Genomic DNA, 16,261 nt, shown 5'->3' with positions numbered 1-16,261 from the left:
ATGTTGCGAGCTTCCATTTACATACACTGAGTTCCCACTCACTATTGAGCTTTTTCCAGCATGGATTCCCACGTTTTGGGACCATGAACAGAACCTGTTTGATGATATAACGTCTGAACACAGGAAACCTGGATATTGATTCTGTTTTCCATTACACATGTATCACGCACGTATGTACAATGCCAAATAAGCCAAAACCTTCTGGGGACAGGAGCGGAGACTTTCACAAGGACATGCACTGTGTTCAGAAGCAGTCTGTCTGGCCAACAGCAACGCTCTGTTTCTGAGTACAACCCCCGAAACACATCAGTGTAAACTATCTGACAGGAGAGGCCTAAAAGGAATTAGTGCAATTATCGAGAAAAAATAGTCTACTCTAGTCAACGTTCATTCCTTTTACTCCCAACAGAACCTAGTGGTGGATGGGTAGTACTCTGCATGCCAAATGAAAGAGCTGTGGAATTTCAGCCGTCGGAGGACTTTGGACTCAACTGGGGTCGCTGTAGCTCCCACAGAGGTTTTCAGTTCACTGTCATTCCTCCATCTTTTCCCCTTCGCTGTCCTTTTCACCACTATCACTCTGTCTGGTCGATGAGGCCCGGAGGAAAAGTCACTGGTCTATTGCAGGACTCAGCAGGGAGGGCAGCCCCACAGAAAATGCACACGGCCACCGTGAAAAGAACAACTGGCGCGGAACACAAAAGCTTTTTGTTTCCATTCGTCTGAGGTGAAAACAGGTGATCACTGGAAGAATAACAAGGCGAGGCCTTAAACCTTGAAGGTCCCAAGAACAATCCTGAGTGCCGTGGAGAGTAGAAGAACATTAGAGGACTAATCAAAAAGCAAAACGGGCTTATTCAGGAAGTCATACCGGTACACAGGTGTAGAAAAACATTTAACAAACACGTTTTACATGTTCATCCGATAACAGAACTCACTTTACGACATCAACATAAAATATCATTTTTCTTTATTTTAGCATTAGTTGCAAGTATGGCTAAAAAAAACGGTGACGAATTCAAAGAAAGATAGTGGAAAAAGTAGCTTAATTATATATAAATAGAACACAGAACACAGAAGAATGACGGGTGGTTATTAATACAAGGTGTTGGCACAAGACAGGAAACTCTCGGAAACATCCTATTAAAACAGAATGTCTTCCCTCTAAAATGGCTTCCCCTCCTAGTCTCCTTCCTCATTCTGTACTGAAATTAAAACAAGCCGAAATGCTCAATATTACGACTTCCCAAAATATTCACCCGTTGCTTTAACTTTTCCCACGGTAGCAGGTTTTTAGATCAGAGCCGTTGAAGGAAAGAAGAGGTAGCAATTTCAGAGTATTCAGATATACCCCAAGGGCATAAGCCGACTGGTGACAGGAAGTGATGCTGACATGTTTCGGGACATAAGAATATTAACATCTGGTGAAGAATAGCACAACGTGACAAAGCCCTTCTGTTATGATGGACAACATGTGACTACAATGATCCCCAGAACTAAACGAATTCCCAAGGTCCACATAACATGGTTCCTCTTTCTGGAAGAAAAGAGATATAAAGAAAAGAGGTCTCTTCGTCTCCCATTTTTAAGTAGTCCGTCTTCTTTATCTGCTACTTCAACGAGTTAGCAAGCAAACTGCAAGTGTCCACACTGCCACCTGGCGTGTTGTTTAAACAGGTATAAAGCTAAGGTCGGGTGATTTACTGCCACTTGCAGTCATGTTTGTCTAAGGGTATATATAAATCATTGTCTGGCGTGGGCCGGCGTGTGGAATCACCCAGCACTGACGGCTCCCGGAGATTCTTCCGCTTACCTCTGGGAACATCTAACGTGAGATAGTGTTGGCTGATCCCCACAGACGACCTCAGTCCCATAGTGACCTTACCTAACCGAATTAGTTGACTACTTTAAAATGGGGGATCTCCTCAATGGAGAATCCCAATTCGAAAGAAAACATTTTCTCTATCTAGAGGCCTCTTTTCTTCTCTGTGCTAGGGTCACTTTAGCCCTTTTGTTACGCCACTCTGTTCCCGCAAAATGAAAACCTTGTTCGCAGATATTAAACCGAACTGAATTTTGAACAATGCACTGTAACGTGTTGTGTTCTACGTCTGTTTCCAGGTCAGAAAAGATCAATTAACAGGCATCATTGACCTGCATTTGACCTTTTGACCTATACAGCTTTCGAAAACATGGGAAATGCTATATTTAATTTTCTGGAAATAAAAACCACATGTTTTTCTGTGAACATATGTTCTACAAAGGGCAGGTAGGCCTCCGAACAGAATTTCTTAATTATGGCACATCAATTTTTTTTCATATGCATGGTAGAAAAATGAAAATCACAAAAAAAAAATGAAATAAATGAACCAGACTACATCTTTGACAGTACATGTGATAATATCCTAGGAACGATAACATAAACACTGAGAATGTTATCAATGCTCTATAACGGCTCCCTATCATTCTGCTCTGTTTAGTTATGCATGGTATTTTTTTCTTTACATGTTTCTGTTTCTTATTACACCTATTGTACACTGCATTTGCCCGTACACGTACACGACCTGTTCGCACCAAACCAGGCTTATATTTCTTATGTGTTTTCAGTACAATGCATTTTCTATGTCATAAGTTGCAGTACCGGCCAAATTATTACGTGATAACATAGAAATCCTTTTAGCTTTATTGTCTCGTAAAGTAATCCATTCTCGTTTTGGACTGGTAGTTTTACATGGATTTGTTTTTGTCTTTGGATGGTTAACACTTCATTAATGTCAACATAATTAATAAGAACATAGTAAGTGGGGTGTTTTCACTGATGGTGTTTAATGTTTGAGGATCTATAAGCCTGACTTTGTGAGAACAGGTCACATATGTGTCATATATACTGCATTTTATATGTTGAGAGCTTATATGTTGTGCTTCCAGTTCTCCAACATAAAACATTGATCATAAACCTTTATAATAGAGCTTCTTTACATTTACAAGTTATACAATTACCCAATAGGTTTATCTTCTTATGCTTCCATTGTCAGGTTTTGATATTTCAGCAATGCAAGGTAGACAACTAGATAAAAGGAAGTTAAAAGTCAGATCATTTTCCCAACAAAAAATATAAGAAACAAGACCAACAAGTCTTCAGAACTTTTTTCTTCTTCATAACCAACATGTACGGAATTTTCTCAATTTCTTTTAGTCTTTTTTTTTGTAAATTATTTTTTACAATACGTTGTTTTAAAAACCAGCTGGTTAAGGAAATGGACGGTCTCGGGTAGATCTTCCACAGTCAATCTTCACAGTTTGTGTAAAAGCAGAGAAACATTCTCGTAATAAAATATCATTATTATTATGATCATTATGTGTCTTTTCTCTCACACTGTTCGATATAAATGGTGAAGGTGTGGTGTGGGGGGGGGGCGAGCCATACAGGATTCCATCTAAAGTAAAGCCTGCAGTAGCCTTCACCAACTCCCTGCACGATGCATTGTTTTCTCATCAATAGTTATGATCTTAAAAAACACAAGTCTGTTCAGCTGGGATGGAGAATTTTCCGGAGAAAGCGAGGCAATGGATCGATAACGAGTGTTTTTGTCCTCTTACAGTACGCCCCTATCTTTAAGATAAGCTCTGCAGAGGTTTAACCTATCGTCTTCCACAACTCCCCCCCGCCCCGTCTGCCTGACTAGCCTCAACTGTCCTTTGCCTTAAGCGCACACGCCCGCACGCGCACACACAAACACACACACACACACACACTCAACTTGAACTGAATCTCTCTGCGCAAGCATGCCTCTCGCAAGCACTTGCTGGGCAAAATGAACGTGTGTGAAAAGAAATAGCCCAACGTCTGTGACAGCCGAGGAAACGTCATCGTGATCAATTTAACATTGGTGTGTTTGGTGTTACCATCCAGGCCCACGTTTCGCTCGGTTCTATTCGTTATCTGAAGGCACTTTGTTTCATGGCAGAAAGTGGCACCTGTTTCTCAGCTGCGGGGGGTCGGCCGGCTGGCTGGCGCAGAACAGAGACACCTCTCTTCTCATTTGTCTTCCGCTCCTTACTCTCATACCTCCACTCTAGCCTTAGACCTCCAGCTGCCGGTCGGTCTGCCTGCCTGCCCGTTCACCTCGACCCACCTCTCTGACTGCCACAGACGTCCACCTGCCCTGTCCAAATCATCTGTCCTGACCCAAAAACCGTCCATCGCCTAAATCCCCCACCTTTTTCCACCTCTCTGCCCCACCCACCTTCAACTCTGTCCTCCATTCCTTGGCTTCATAAAACACACGGACCTTGGGCCTGTCTGGCCTTCCGTTGGCCGCGTGGGGCTGTGAGCACAGTGTTTTGATTTACCGAAGCAGCTACTGGGAAGGAGGGGGAGAGAGAACCATGATAGATAACCCAATGTTGTCCGAGTTTTGAATTTCTGCAGTAAAGCACCAAGCTAACAGACAGACATGGTGCGGAGGGCAGGTGAGGGTGGCTGGAAAGGGTGAAACGTTTCCATGATGCATGTCAGGTGTAACTTAATGAATGTAGCACGCAGAAAAGCTTAGATTCCATGATTTTTCTTGAGCTGGGGAAAAGCAAAAAAGTCACCAACAGCTCTTCTCCCTCCATACTTTTTAATTGAAGTTTCCTGACTGGCAAAACTGCACTTGTGCTTTACAAATCGTTCTCCCGCCTGGCATGTGAACCACTCGCATTAAAGTCCAGGCGTCACTAAAGACCTGGCTTTGCGATTGCAAAAGTGCTCACAATCCTGCTCTTGGGGAGCAATTTTCTGGAAAAGTTGTCTCTTAAAAAAACATTTGCGAATCTTTTATTACTTTTGTGGGTTTTATTTCTCTCCCTTTTTTTCGTCGGTTTTATTGATTTTCGTTCCTCTGCGGAGGTCTGTGTTGAAAGCCCCGCCTTTTAAATGCATGAATCTTTGGTGATTGGATGCTGAGGGTACAAGAACACAGACGCCATGGCCGATGTCGGGGCCGAGGCCGGGTCAGGCCGCTCGTCTCAGCCAGATGACGCAGGGCAAGGTCACCTTCGACCCCACAGGAAGGTCATCGCCAAAGTGACACTGAGCGACCATATATGGGCGGACGAGGGCGGGGCTGAAGAGATGCGATCTGAAGGGGGTGGAAACAGAATAATAAAATAGTCAATAACGTTTCATGTTATCGTTGCTAATATCCCAAGTTTCGATTTCCACCCACAAAGTTCTCTTGAGGAACAATATCCAGGGATACTTAGAAGTCAAAATCGTTCATTTGAATAACTTTTATTAAAACACATGCTGTTTCCATGGTGGCAGTGAGGATCATGTAAGATTCATAGTGAGAGATGGCAAATCCATAATGCATGGAGAGTCCGTCTGTTCTCGACCTGGGTGACTAACTCCTTAACTACTAATGAAGTGATTAAACTGATCTGAATGATAATGGAGCCTGGTTGCCAGACAAACTGCCAGCACAATGTCTGAAACAACTTTCCTTGGATTGTTTAACTTGGCTGGATATTGTTTAGTTTACCTTATTAACATTGATACCTTATTGACATTGTGACTAGAGGTGTACTATAATATTGTTATTTTCTGTTTCACATAGTACATAATGACTATTCTATGCTGAAAATAAGCTTGAAGTCTTACAGTGTAATTCATTGGTGGATGGGGTATGGATGTTTCATAGTTTCCTATTTCAGTTAAGTGTTATTGTAGATAAGAACAAGTAACTTTCCCTTCCAATATTTTGGTCTGTATTAACTTGACAAAAAGCATTATAAACTTTCATAAAGAGGTCCCTTACAATTATACTTAAGTGTTTCCCTCCATTCAGTTCCTAGAACAAATGATTAACCCTCCTTCAATCGAAAATCAATTTCAAAAGAAAAGAAAAAGGAAATAAAAGGAAAAAGACAATTATGAAAATACAAGGTTGCAGTCAGAACCAGTCTTTAATCTCCTTTTTGCATTGAGGTATATAGTAATTCTCCTTCTGCCTTCCCAACATGGCTGCCTCCTTGATTGCAGGCCATTACCTATGCTGTTTTTCTATTTTCTCTGTCTCTCTCCAGCCCCCTTATGTACTTACTGTCCTCTACTCCTCGAGGACTGTTGCTTGTTACAGTGCTCCGTTTGGTTGGGACTGCTATCATTCATGCGACAGGAGCCCTGTTTCCAAGGCGACGTCACATTTTTATTTATATTTTATTACAGTGAGACTAGCTGCTGGGGACAAGTTGTCTTCTTCAGAGAAAAAGAGAGAAGGGAGAGAAAGGGAGAGAGAAAGAGAGAGAGGAGGGACAGAAAAAGAGAGGAGAAAGGGAAGGGCAAGAAAAAGAGAAGAAAGAGAGAGAGCTGGGAGAGTGCTGACTTCAAAATGAACCTATGGCATTTCTAAAATAAGCGTTCCCTCTCCCAAACCTTTCTTTTGTTAAACGATCCTTGGAAGAGCAATTAGTGATGAACCCTCCTCCTGTGTTTCTGTACTCACTAATGGGCGGTAGATCCCGACACTCTCCCTCCTCGAGCGTGACATCATCGATCGCAATGTCCCCCTCAATGCCCGGACCTCGGATACCCTCAAGCACCACCTGATAGGGGAGAGAATGGGTGGAGAGACGACGAGATAACAGTTATACACAGAGTTAAAGAGAGGATTTATTCCCCGGCCAACTCCCGAATCGTCCAATCACACACGGCCTTATTCACCTGGAATGAGGCGGTTGGGTGGATGCTGACTTTGGCCTGTTTCCAGCGGTCACCCTGGTTACCGCTTAGTGACCAAGCAGGTGCCTCGGGCGCAGCATGACCCTTCTGTCTCAGGAACGCGTTCAGGGTCCCTACAGAGTAGAGGACCACAAGGCCAAATGTGGTAAAAAAAAACAACAACACGCGGTGTGTGTCAAATGTTGCCAATAAGTAGCTTCATAATCTATTATTGTTGCAAGATTTTCACCATGATCCGATATGGCCAGGTACGGTTAAAAAGGAATTCTGCTAATAATCAGATCAAGGGCTTTTGCTGATTGCATTATACACTGTAGATTTTTCTCCACCAGATGCTAAAACCAACCTAAGTAATTGCAACCCACCATTATTCAATATTACGTGGTCATTTAGCAGACACTTTTTTTCAAGTATCTTACAGCTTATACATGAACACCTAAACCAATTAAGTCCTCCACCCTTTTTCTGGTCCCATGTTTCAACCGACTCAGACATTTTACACACCCCAATTGAACATACATCATCAGTTGCTATTTAGAGGTGATGCATTTAATGCTGAAAACACCCCCAACTTGTCAATACAGAGTGCTTAACAGAGCATATAACTTGGTCTTAAATGTCAGTTTAAGAGTGGAGAGTCTAAGCGGTGTCTTGAGGGTGATTTTATTGGAGACTTTTCACATTTTCACTCTGCCTTCTGCATTCTAAATTCCAAATCTGTATCTTCTTCAGTATTCTGAGCAGAAGCTTGGTGGTGAATGAGGGCGAAGGTTAACTGGGGGTTGTATGAATTGATTTGGAATTTATTAATTCCAAGGTTCTGCCAAGTGGCGATTAATTATTTTCAAACACTTAAGAATAACGTTTAACTCAAATCAATGGCCAAATAATTTAAGCAATTTTTTTTCTTTTGTTGAAAAACCAACAACTTTTATATCTTTACTTTGATGACAGTGTTTTTCTAGTCCTTATAAGCTGGAACTCAGCTAAACATCCCAGATCCTTAGCAGAATATTCCCTCACATACGATTTAAAAAGCCTTTTGTTCACATGTTTACTGTGAAAGCTCAAGTTAAACTACTAGTCTGGTAAAGCACCTTTGATGTTGGCTAATACTGTGAGATGACGAAATTGAATGCAACGTCACCTTCCCTTCCCCCTGACAAAAAAAGACACCACCTAAAACTGCAGGTTGACTTCTACAATAAACAACTGCTGATCGTGTAACTTATTAAAAAAGTTTGACAGCATCAGCAGAGAAAAGCCATCCCAGTAGGCAAAAAGGAAATAACAATGATAATATGGTCTATTTCTCATTGAAGACTTTCATTATAGAATATTTAACTCCAGCAGTATAGTTGCCAGTGAAACTGCCAGCAGTCCCCTTGTAGTAGGCCGGAGACAGGCATTTCCTTCGCAGCAAGCAATTTTTTAAGCTCAGCGGGAATGTTCAAATTAAATAGAGAAACACTAGGTAGATGAATGACAGAGACAGCCATGTTGATACTTGATACATACAGGACACATAATTGAAAGATCTGTTATAGTTAAGTACAGGTAGCTGTTATACCTAACTATAACGGTCATAGCCAAAACTATAGGGACATTTGAACTATTCAATTTACTAAATCTTAGCTTATTCAAGAAAGTCCAGAAAGAAACTACTGACACCTAGAATAAAATCATTTGATTTCAAGCAGTTGATTTTCCCATTTTTCTTTCCTTTATGCACATATGTTTGTGTCACTGTGTGTACCACAACTGGCATAAAGAAAGGAAAGAAAGAAACACAGAAAACCGTATGAGGAGGTCAGACACAAGATTGTACCCAAGCCTGGCCTACAAGGCTACAAATCAATCTCCAGAGTCCTTAATGATCGTATTTTCACCATACGTAATGTTGCCAAGACGTTTAAGGCCCAAACCACCGTTGCCAACCTCCATGGACTTGGCTGCAAGTGAAAACTCGATGAAAGATTGCAGCAAACGATTGAGTGGTGGAGAAAGCACCTCGGTCAACTGCCACATAGGTTCAAGCTGCCCTTTAAGACATGACGTGGGCCAGTTTCAACTTGCACCATATATCGCCGGCTCAATGAAAGGGTGTTGTATGGCAGGAGTCCATGGAGAATGGCACTGCTGAAAGAAACATAAGAAAACCAGACTGCAATTTGCCAAAAGACACCTGAACATGCTACAATCCCTCTGAGAAAATCTCATGAGACCAAATTAGAGCTTTTTGGTACAGAAAACAAAATAACACTTTCAAAGAGAAGAACACTTTCACCACCGTCAAACATGGAGGAGGTTCAGTGATGTTTTGTGCTTGCTTTCCTGCCTCTGGCACTGGGCGCCCTGAAAGTGTGCATGACATCATGAAATTGGGAGAATACTGACACATTTTTGAGTGCATTTTCAAAATGATTGTCTGAAAGTTGTGGCTCCATTCAAGGTCACAGGTTTTCCAGCAGGACAATACTCCAAACACACTTCAGAAATCGCTCGGGAGGGTTTCGAGACAAATGGACTGCTCTGAAGGGATCGGCAAATGACCCCAGATCTAAATCCTATTGAACATCTACAGAGAGACCTGGAAACATCAGTTGGCATGCATCTTTCAAATCTGGGAGAACTGGATCAGTTTGTACAATAAGAGTGGACCAAACTACCTGTACCAAGGTCCAGGAACTCATCCGTGTCTTGATTGCAATTATTTTGGCAAATACTGAGTGTAGAGTGTGAGTTTAATCAGTGCCAATTTACCGGATGCCACTGTGCTCCAATGGAGGTAATGGCGATGTCTCGTTGGATGTTTTTGGAAGGGCTATCGTCAGGTTGAACGTTACCATTTTCAAACAGAAGAGTTGGTATTTAACCTAACAAACAACTGTATATTATGAATATTACGAACGTCTCCCCAACAGCATGTCATTTACCTCATCGGAAGGTACACCTCTATTTTAATTTTCCATAGGTAACTGTCAAATAGGGAGGGGCTGACAGGTGTGGTTAAGCTGCAGACACAGGGTCTGTTTGCTCTTCAAATCAGGGATGCGTTCATTACGTTGTTAATGAATTTACTTCAAACAGCCTGTATTTACGTTGCAGGGTCTAATAAAAAAAAAAAGGTTTCAGGTGATTTCTTCCCATGTTTTCTTTCCTCCCTACCCCTTTCAGACCGTAGAAAAAACTGATATAAATATGCAGGCATGGAAAATTAGTGGGATTTGGTTCTGTGGATGAAAGGGGCGTGCGTGCGTCTGCCTGTAAGTGGATTAAGCATGCAGCTCTTTAGCCAACTCCTGTATTCCCTACAAGCATATTTTGGCATATGTGGATCTGTTGCAGACTAATCTTGAAGAAACTTTCGAGATCTTTCTTTTTCTCCCTTTCCAATACTAACAAGCACACAGCCTATATTTATACACAGATATCCCTTAACCAAGTCACCCACCTGCGTGTTGTGTACACATGTATTAATGCTGCATTCCAAGAAAAAGGAGGCAAGGAATTTTTCAATTAACTTCATCCCTCCGCTGCTAAGAATTGTATTTGGTAAAATCCCTTTTCTATAGACTAACAACAGTAAACCCTAAGGGGATAAACTTTAATACAGTGTGTTAAATCCCCTACAGCCACTGGACAGACACGTCCCGATATATGGCCAGTGGGAGTGACTACAGCCCCACGGAAACAGCCCTACAGAATACATTAACATTACATAACATTACTTTAAATACAGGGTAACATTAGTGCTCCTAGCTAATGAAATAGGCCTGATCCCCTGCCACTTTGCTCAACTCAACATAAAACAGATTACTTATAGAGTGTGTTTGCGTGTGCCTGTGAGCAAGTGAGACTGTGTGTGTGTGTGTGTGTGTGTGTGGGTGTGTGAGTGTGTGTGTGTGTGGGTGTGTGTGTGTGTGTGTGTGTGTGTGTGGGTGTGTGTGTGTGTGTGTGTGTGTGCGCACACTCATTGACTTAATCCTGTAAACAAACATGACACCATCTCCAAAGGCTAACTTTGAAGTGTGCTTCAGTAATTCATTTTGACCTCGTCCCAGGTAACTAGCGATGCCCGCTGGCTACATTTGGAAATCCTCTCTCGCACGCTCTCCTTCCGTCTCGCGTGTTCGCTGCTCTCTTGAGACTCTCCATCTGCCGCCGCACCGTCTCGACTGAGTGTGGGCGAACAGAGTCTTTATCGGGGTAGTCCAGATCACTGAGCTACGGAGCAGAGCCGCAGCTACTACGTCTGAGTCACACATCGAGTCCCACAAGAAAAACACGCCGATAAAACAACAGTCGAGGTGACACCCACCTTTCGGAGTGATTTCTGTGTTCCTGCAGATCTGTTGTGGTAAAGCATAGCGTGGCTAAATCTCAAAAGCGCAATCGTCTGGCTTCCACTGGCCTGTGCGGAAAGAGAGGCGTGGGAGCGACAGGGGAGAGGCGGCAGGGAGAGATGAGAGTTGGTTCAGGAAGAGAGTGAAGGGCTTCAAGCCAGCAGCCTCACAGCAGAGGTAGGGAGGGAGTGGCTGCATGTTTCCAGCCCCTGAAGTCGACGTGCATTGGTCTTAACAGGCCTGGGTTTGGGTCTAAGACGCACCACCAACTGATGATGGGGAGGTGGGTGTGCAGAGGGGGAGTTGGGGATGGGGGCTTGGCCGACGATCAATCTGAGCAAATTGGAAATGTCATAGCCTGCTCAACCTCGACCAAGCACAGGAGGATCTCTCATCTCCCCAGAGACCCCCCTCGCCCACTTCCACTCCTCTTCCTCCTCCACTCCAGGTGTTTGACGCCGACGTGTCCATTCTGCCAGACTAGGCAGAGCGTATCACTCTCCGGAGTGAAGCTTTGGGTCTGTGTGTCCTAAGAATGTGAACGCGGGATAATGTTGTTTTACCCGAAGATGTTTTGCACAGCCAAGAGACTGGCTTCAGATCTTTCCACAGCAAACACGTCTCTGTCTCCACGCTTCCTTGGTAACACTCTTGGAAAATGACAAGATAAAGAAAGAGGTGAGGTGATACTTCATGCCACTCTCATGCGCTCGCTGTCTTTCGCCCCCATGCTCCTCTCTCACTATCTCTCCTTACCCTCCCCTCATTCTCTGCTGTTGCTAAGCTGCACCAGTCTGCTAGCTCTTTGGAGGACTGACAGGTCTCACTTTGAAGACTTGAGTTATACACACCTAAGTTATGTGTGCAGTAGCAAGTAGTACTGATGGGAAGATTGGAGATCTCAGAACTCCAACGTGCCATTCAGGTCTGACACAATGCGCTGATTCTCATTTTGAAGTGACAATGGCATTTGATTAATGACATCCAAGCTTTCTTAGATTACGTGCTATTCCAAAGCTTGTTGGAAAATGCAGGCTTCCAACATTCGCAGATGTCAAAGTGCTTTTAAACACTGACCTCTAAAACTATTTAGACAATTTAGTTACCATTGGTTGAGTAGCAGGTAATGTCAGGGACTTAGCCAAACACTTAATATACATTTTTACAAAACACTACCATGAGCTGTCGGCCTGTCAAAAATGAAATATATATACATACATTCTTCACAAACTCACCCTGGTCTGGACCCTCTAGCATTTGCCAGGATTGCCATATGACTGATCCCCTGCCTTACCCTAACATGACCTTACCTAACATGAACCTAACCTGAATAACCTAAACTTAACCCCTAAGCCAGAATATGGCCATTTTCCTTTTGGGTACCTACTGAAAACCGTGAAGCTACCAAACTCTCAGGTTTTACTATCTTTTTGGTGACTTTTGATCCCCACATGTAAAATCAGGATCACACACACGTAGACACAAATGGCCCCGTGTGACAAGAGTCTGAGAGCTTTAGAGTGCCTCTTCACTGGGGAAGAGAAAATGGTTTTACTCAGCTAAACATCACCTCCGAAAGCACGTCATCTACTCAAAGAAATACAAACGACTACGGATGATTACGACCCTTGTACGCGATTAGAACAGAAGCGACTAGAAGCCTCCTGTGATTCATGCATTGAGGAGAGACTACAGTATATATCTGTTAGAGAATCTGGTCCGTGGGTTATTTCTCCGTGGTAACGTTTCTTCAAAGACAAACAAGGTGGCAACGATGTCCTTACCAATGTGTTTGCCGTACATGTGGAAGAAGAAGCCGAAGCAGTACGCTGGGGGGTTGGCCATGCCGTACGGGTTCTTAGGTGCCACGTTGAAGAAGGGACTGACCAGCCTGGCAACATCGCCCTCCTTCCGAGGCCGCGACGTCTCGATGTACATGTAGAAACCTGTGGGAGGAAAACCCAATATAGCCAAATAGTTATTTTAGCCTGTGATATCGACCTTCCTTTATTAGTTGATACTTCTACTTCAAGTATGTCTTTTTTTTTTCCTGTATGACATCAGACCGTACGGTAGATGTACTCAAATAAACTCAGCGGACCCTAAACGCATAAAAGACAACCTTCATATCCAGCCAACACCTACAAAGCAGATTTTGGCATGTCGGTCGGTATATTTGGAATCTGAAGCAGAGTATTGTCTTGGCCCAGTGAGACAGAGAGCAGTGGGTGGGTGTGTCTATCTAAAACAACAGGGCTTTCTGCCAAGCTGTCTTCAGGAGCCAAGGAGTGATTCTATGAGACTGGCCGGGTCGCTGCTGGGCACCAATCTAACAGCCTCATGTTGGCATTAAATCAGTTATCCCAGGAATAAAAGTCTTGTGTAATTGGTCAGATGCTCAATAAAGACCGGGACCAGAGCGAAGAGCTCCTCTACCCCTCTCTCATTTACCAAATTATGAGCAAGACTATGCGGCTAAAATCCCTTCCCCTTCAGAAATTCGAAGGATTCTAACATCTGCAATTGCATGATTTGTCAAAGGCTCTGAAACTAATGTTGTTTGCACACATCACATATCGTTGTTTCCTGTCTACGGAACCATTTATGCTTTCTTAGTCTGTCCACCAGAGATCAGCTGCCATTGGATTATACAATAGGTAATGCTCTTGGCATTCAGCAAAACGAAAATAGCGAGAAATATCGATTAAGATATATGATTGTAATATTTCAGTAAAATCAAAACATTGTTTTTGTCCTCTTATTGAGAGACATGTTGAAAAGAGTAAAATGTCCAACAGATTTGTATTGATAAAATAGAGGGGAAAACTATTATTTGGTATCTTTTAAGACCAAGTAATACAAATGGTGGCTCCATGCATGTCAAATTCCATTCCATTCAAAACTGTCATTTAGAAGACTCTTCGATCCCTAGTGACAACAGGAGAAATTAAGATGAAGTGCCTTGCTCAAGGGCACGGCAACTGATCTTTCACCTTGTCGAATTGCGGACTCAATCCTGCAACCTTTTGGTTACTGGCCCAATGCTGTAACCAGCAGGCTGTCTGATCTGCTGCACCGCTAAATACATGTCTTGTCAGAATGAGTGAACACTAACCAGAGGGCAGCGAGGACTGACAAGATGGCCATGGTCTCAGGGTAATTCGACTGCCTCATGTGGGGAAGCAGCAGTGAATATAACCTTCCCCACACATGGCACAACTTCCATCCCTATCTACTGCCCCACTTTGGGGCAGGCAAAGGTAACGAGGGCAGAGAACAAGCTTTCACACCCTCCGGTCAAAGTCAAATAGAATTTAATCTTCTGTTGAATTTGATATCAGATAATTGCTGCCCCTCCGGACTGTTGGGTTGGTAATGAAATGCTGGACAGTTTCAACACATTAGAGTGATTATAGTCAATGCATTATTTACTCCTTCAGCTGCTGTCTACTGCCTAGTGCCTCTGCCACATTCCTACAGACGAAATCATTGCTCGCTCAGGGCTTTCTTGCAGTGTGAGTTTGTGTGTGTGTGTGTGTGTGTGTGAATGTGCGAGTGTGAATGTGTGCATCAGATGGATTGAGTCACCATGGTGACCAGTGTGTACTTTTGTGTGTGTGGTCCACCTTCAGGTTGTCCTTGATTGGCTGTGCCAGCAGGAAGTTACTTTCTCATTTTAAGATACAGTAGCAGACTGAATGTGTCCTTCACTGTCACTGGTGTGAGGCTTTTCCTTTTTTGCTTCTTTCTTTCATTCCTCCTTTCAATCTTTCGGTTCAGTCAACGTTTTTGGTAGTCAGCCACAATCCATGTGCTATATTGAAACAATTTTTCACGGGTGAATGCTAAACTACAGTTAACCCCTGCTGAATGTTACCTTTAGACTTTATTTACTCTTATCTGATATTGAACGCTAGCAGGCAACTCTGTCAGCCACTGTCCCCATGGAAACCAGAGAGAGGAAGAGGTGGTTACGCACATGTTTTAGGTTTTAGTATCCTTGTGGGGACAGACATATTTTTACTACACCTTAAACTTAGATTCAGAATTGGAATTAGAATCACCCACACTATTTGTTAAGTACATTTAAACATAGCCAGTAAATGTCTTGTTGTAATGCTGCTGCTGGTGTTAGATAACATACAGGGGAAGAATGCACAAAATCTTTGCCAAGTTGACCTATATTTATATACAATATTAGGTGAGTATTTAAGATAACTGAATATGAGCGGTGAGTTCATAATATACATACATTTACCATTCATACATTTTCTGACTTACAGTTTAGGTATATGCATCTATATAGATTTATTTGGGTAAAGTTAAAGATGCATTCTGGGATATTCAGCCACTGGTTGTACAAGTGGCGCTGTTGAGCCAAAACGGGTCCCAGGAAATTGTGTACTTTGTCATGTATTTGCACTATTTCAACAAAACCACTCGCTTTCAAACAAGTGAAGTATAAGTTATAAAGGAGGAGTTGAGGATGGAATACGGTTGACATGTAGAGACGGGTACATCTTCTGGCGTGCTTTCTTGCTGATCAACGTGATAATCTTGTCCGGTCCAAGATTATGGGTGATAATTGGTCTTTGTTTCTGAAATAAGTCTCCAGTGTTTGCCGTTTAATTCACACGCTTTGCAAGTTAAACCATATTTTTCAGTTTGCTCTTGGATTTCACTTCTCAAATAGTCACAACATTGTCGTTTTCCTTGCTCATCGGCATTCACATCAGGACAAACATGAGATGTAACATTACAGTGGCTGAATCTGGGAAGCCCAGTATCTGCTGTGAGTGAGGTCAGGAATATGTTTTTTACACTTCTGGTTATCTGGTCAATGCCCCTTTTTAGTTCTCTATGCACACAAATCTTTCACTCAGGGAGAGCATAGTCATCTGGTTTTTGCTCTACCCCTACTAATGTGATTTGATAGAACATTGTGAAATACTGATTGTCTACAAAAATTTTCTATCATAACGATAATACAAAAATGGATGAATGCTAGTTGATTTTGGTATACCATATACGTTTTATGTGATAAATGTCAGTCGCGAGTTTTAAAGTTGACATTTTCAAACATGACCTCCATAGAAGGCTCATTGGCTGAAGATAAAAAATATGTTTTAAATGTTGATTACTAAAATTGAAATGAGTCACAAACCGATACATAACTTAAGTCAAGCAA

The 16,261-nt window shown here is 42.6% G+C and overlaps 1 protein-coding gene across 5 annotated transcripts in view; it reads right to left on the bottom strand.

Annotated features, from left to right (window-relative positions):
• Nucleotides 1-953: 953 nt before the first annotated feature.
• The window catches only part of LOC105017552 (MAM domain-containing glycosylphosphatidylinositol anchor protein 2), a 200,573-nt gene continuing 185,265 nt past the window's right edge, over nt 954-16,261 (bottom strand). For all 5 annotated transcript variants that reach the window (XM_020056496.2, XM_020056499.2, XM_020056497.2 and 2 more), the window contains exons 15-18: nt 12,858-13,019; nt 6,710-6,840; nt 6,492-6,591; nt 954-5,126 (exon numbers count right to left, since the gene is read on the bottom strand). In XM_020056496.2, the coding sequence (XP_019912055.2) occupies nt 5,038-5,126; nt 6,492-6,591; nt 6,710-6,840; nt 12,858-13,019 (482 nt within the window). In that variant the 3' untranslated portion in view covers nt 954-5,037. The remainder of the gene's footprint in view (nt 5,127-6,491; nt 6,592-6,709; nt 6,841-12,857; nt 13,020-16,261) is intronic.

Source organism: Esox lucius, chromosome 18 (assembly GCF_011004845.1).
Source record: "Esox lucius isolate fEsoLuc1 chromosome 18, fEsoLuc1.pri, whole genome shotgun sequence".
NCBI classification, from domain to species: Eukaryota; Metazoa; Chordata; class Actinopteri; order Esociformes; family Esocidae; genus Esox; species Esox lucius.
This window is presented reverse-complemented; position numbering and strand designations above follow the sequence as displayed.